The sequence below is a fragment of the Volvox carteri genome (assembly GCF_000143455.1).
Source record: "Volvox carteri f. nagariensis unplaced genomic scaffold VOLCAscaffold_28, whole genome shotgun sequence".
Lineage (NCBI taxonomy): Eukaryota > Viridiplantae > Chlorophyta > Chlorophyceae > Chlamydomonadales > Volvocaceae > Volvox > Volvox carteri.
The window spans coordinates 633,256-636,829 of record NW_003307571.1 but is presented as its reverse complement, the minus strand read 5'-3'; the positions used below and the strand labels follow the sequence as shown (position 1 = coordinate 636,829).

Below are 3,574 nucleotides of genomic sequence, written 5' to 3'. Positions count from 1 at the left end.
CAAACCCCCTCTCATTGAAGAGGAATGAAAGCTGTCAGGATGAAACATAACCATGCAAGTTTCCTGGTGGAGCAACGCACAATTTTGCAACTTTTGGTCATAAATTAAGTTAACCCTATCAACGCCTGTTCACTCGTCTTCCGCCTTTAAGGCGCAGTTCTCAGTTCTATGCTTACCTAAGAGTTCTTGGTGAAGGGCAAAGTCCCAGGTCTGGCTGGAAGGAGTGAAATGGCCTCTTTACTGGTCTTGGTTGCCCACTCTGGCAGGACCTTGCAGCTAGATGTGCAACCGTCCACGCGGTGGGTATCCTGCCATGGAGTTTTATTACTGCAACTGTATAGTGTGCAGTTATGCGGTCCTAGTGACTGAAGGCGACCGCAACACCCAGCGCGGCCCTAACCCTCGTCAGCGACGCCCTAGAGAACGAATCGCGCTTTGCTTCACTTTGGATAATGATGTTGGTTACCTTTCCTGGTCATGGAACCCGTGAGAGCTTCTTTGCTGACGTGTCGGGTCGCGCAATTGCGCATTATTACTGTCCTCAGGGTGGATGCGGTGCAGCACGCGCTGGTGTCCTTTACAGGCATCCCTGTTGCTGACCAAATCGCCATGTACGCGGGAGCTCGACTGGACCCGGCAAAGACGCTGGGCGCGTATCGCCTCCCTGTGGTAAGGACGCTTGTGCGGACTTGCGTGGCGACTTCGCGCAGGCCGAAGAGACACGTAGCGAAATCTGCGGTCAAACCACTTCCACAAGAATCACTCTATCCTCTATCCGAAGCCTTAGCTTTTAATCCAAAATTAGAGTTAGAAAACGATGACCCTGCCATCATTCCCCTGCGGTTGGAGTTTCCAAATAGCATAAGGTAGTGCCATTCTTACATCACATACAACGATGTGTGGGACGTCCCGCGACCCGGTGCACCCTTCAGCTCCGTTTCCTGGCAAGATATGTAATAAGGGTAATAATTGCGATGTCAGCCCCCTCTCCCCCGCGGCGCCTGCGCCTAGGCTCTCTAATTCGGGGCGGCCACGTCAAAACTATTCCCAGCGAGCGCTGACAAACTTGCAACCCTGTACCCTTTTCCCCCCCCCAGAAAAAAACACGCATGTAAAAGCACACACGGTGACACCCGACCAAGCTTCAACCTCTGCCATGAAACACCAATGACATGTCCTGCATTAAACCCTGGGCCCACATACACACATATACACATATATGTACATATATATTCGTTATACACTTATACACGTTATTCTCCTGTCCGTACAGGACCCGGCAGTGGCGGCCCTAGAGGACCATCCGGTATTGTTGTACTGCCGCGCGTACCTCAAACCCGGAGCGGCACTGCCGCCACCGGAAGCGCTGCCGCCGCTGCAAGTGCAAGGTACGGCAAGAGTAGGGGAGGGGAGGGCAGGGTAGGGGAGGAGCGTGTGACTGATAATGGCGAGAGCGGGGTTGCAGAGGCACCGCAGGGGGTTATGAACTGCCTCTCGCCTGGGGGGCCCCTGGGGCTCCGAAACCGAACCCATGTTCCTGACACGGCGCGCCTGTTACTCTGGGGGGCCCTTCCGGGGAAAGCAGCGCCATCTCACCTCGTCTCAGCTCCTCCTTAACCCCAACATCATCATCATCACCATCACCATCATCATCGTCATCGTCATCGTCATCATCATCGTCATAACAACCACCACTACCACCACAATTATCAGCAGCAGAATTATCCGCTTCACTCAACCACGTCACCCCACCCGCCCCTCTGTCCTCTCTGCCGCCCACCGCCCGCCGCAGTGCCGCCCCTGGCCGAGGTGAACCTCGCTCACCCGCTCCACTCGGCCCCCAGCCCGCTGGTGCGCGCACTGCCCGACTATGAACGACATTTCCAGCACCACCTCGCCATGACCCGGGCGTATTGGGACGTGGCACAGGCCAGGCTGCAGAGGTGCGGGGGACGAGTGGCGGCCGGTGCATGTGTGTTGGTGTCTGCTGCTTGGTTGTGTATGTATGTATGTATGTATGTATGTATTAGCATGGTACCAGGGATAACGGTATCAACTTAATAAGTGATGGTAATTTCTATTTAACGCAAGGGATAAATAAAAGAGTGGCGGTCGTACTGCCGCGGCTGCGGCCGCTGCTGCGTGCGGTAGCAACTTGCTGTGTGTTGTGTGGCTCTGTGTGGCTGTCGCCAGGTGCCGGCAGCTGCTGTCCGAGCAGGAGGTCCAAGCTCGCGCGGCGGACGCTGCTCGCGCCAATGTGGAGGTGCATTTCAACTACATACTCAACAGCTATCAGACATTTCTCGACAAGTGAGAGCGGCACGCGGAGCGGGAGGGGAGGAAGAGGGGGGAGAAAGATAGAGGGGAGGGGGAGGGGGGAGAAAGAGATAGGGGAGGAAGAGGGGGGAGAAAGGGAGAGGGGGAGGGGAGGGAAGGAGCTTCGTGCAGTATTTGCGCCCTCTCCACAACTACCCGCACAACTACCCGGGTTCTCTTGCCGAATCTGGGGTGCGGGTTTTTCGCCGGCGGCGCACCGCGCTTCTCGCGGGTTTTCCTGCCGCACAACTACCCTCTCCACAACTACCACACCTGAGTGACCGACCCGCATCGCGTTGCAAATAATGCCATACCATTTGGTGGTACGGCGTATCATCATTGCCGTACCGGCTTGTGTGCAACCATGGCCACATCTACACTCTCTACCCTGCACCCCCGTCCAAACTTCCGCCTGTACTTGTACGGCAGTTTTTAGTACTCAGTTTTGGACGTCAGTCGACAGTTGACTCCTCTTTTTTTTGTCTCGCGTGTCATACATATATCTTGACAGGCTGCGGCCACCCCTGTGCTATGTGTATTTTGAACAGCTTCCGTACCCCTAACCCCCCACACAACCCCCCCAGGTACAACGCCCAGCACGCCGCACACGCCGCCCTACTTGCCACCTTCCCTGAAGACCTAGCAGCCCTGGAAGTCATTGAGCTACACCCAGCATTGCAACAACAACAACAACAACAACAACCGCAACAGCAGCAGCAACAACAACAGCAGCAGCAGCAACAACAGCAGCAGCAGCAGCAACAACAGCAGCAGCAGCAGCAGCAACAACAGCAGCAGCAGCAGCAACAACAACAACAGCAGCAGCATGTGCCCGGGGACGACGCGTTCTCGTCGACCCCGTCACCGCCGCATGGTGGTCAGTCTCAACCTCAGCCGGGGTACCACCTCGGGCTTTCGGAAGCTGGGGTTGGAGCGGGAAGTGCAGTAGCAGCAGCAGCAGGTGGCGGGGGCGGGGGAGGTGGCGGGGCCGCCCCAGGTCCCGGTGCCTGGGGACCTGCCCGCCGCCGCCTCGCGGACCTGTACCCCGTTCAACGACTTCACGAGTGGGCGGAGACGTGCAGTCGCAGTCACGCGAGTTTTGGTTCCAAGGTTTCGGAGCTGGAGGGCTTGTTCCAGCTGCTGAGGAAGGATGTGGAGGGGCTGTTTATGCAGGTTGGTGGGGGGTGGGGTGGGGGCGGGGGTGTGCCGTGGGAGAGCTGGAAAAGGCGTGTGGCCGGGGGAAAGGGGGGTGGGGGCG

The 3,574-nt window shown here is 57.3% G+C and overlaps 1 protein-coding gene across 1 annotated transcript in view; it reads left to right on the top strand.

Moving 5' to 3' along the window:
• Window positions 1-228: 228 nt before the first annotated feature.
• Window positions 229-3,574, top strand: part of VOLCADRAFT_92842 (uncharacterized protein) — a gene marked incomplete at both ends in the record, with an annotated part of 20,598 nt that continues 17,252 nt past the window's right edge. The window contains 7 exons of the mRNA XM_002952225.1: window positions 229-299; window positions 546-669; window positions 1,274-1,388; window positions 1,793-1,943; window positions 2,194-2,310; window positions 2,901-2,970; window positions 3,211-3,489. Coding sequence (XP_002952271.1) covers window positions 229-299; window positions 546-669; window positions 1,274-1,388; window positions 1,793-1,943; window positions 2,194-2,310; window positions 2,901-2,970; window positions 3,211-3,489 — 927 coding nt within the window. The remainder of the gene's footprint in view (window positions 300-545; window positions 670-1,273; window positions 1,389-1,792; window positions 1,944-2,193; window positions 2,311-2,900; window positions 2,971-3,210; window positions 3,490-3,574) is intronic.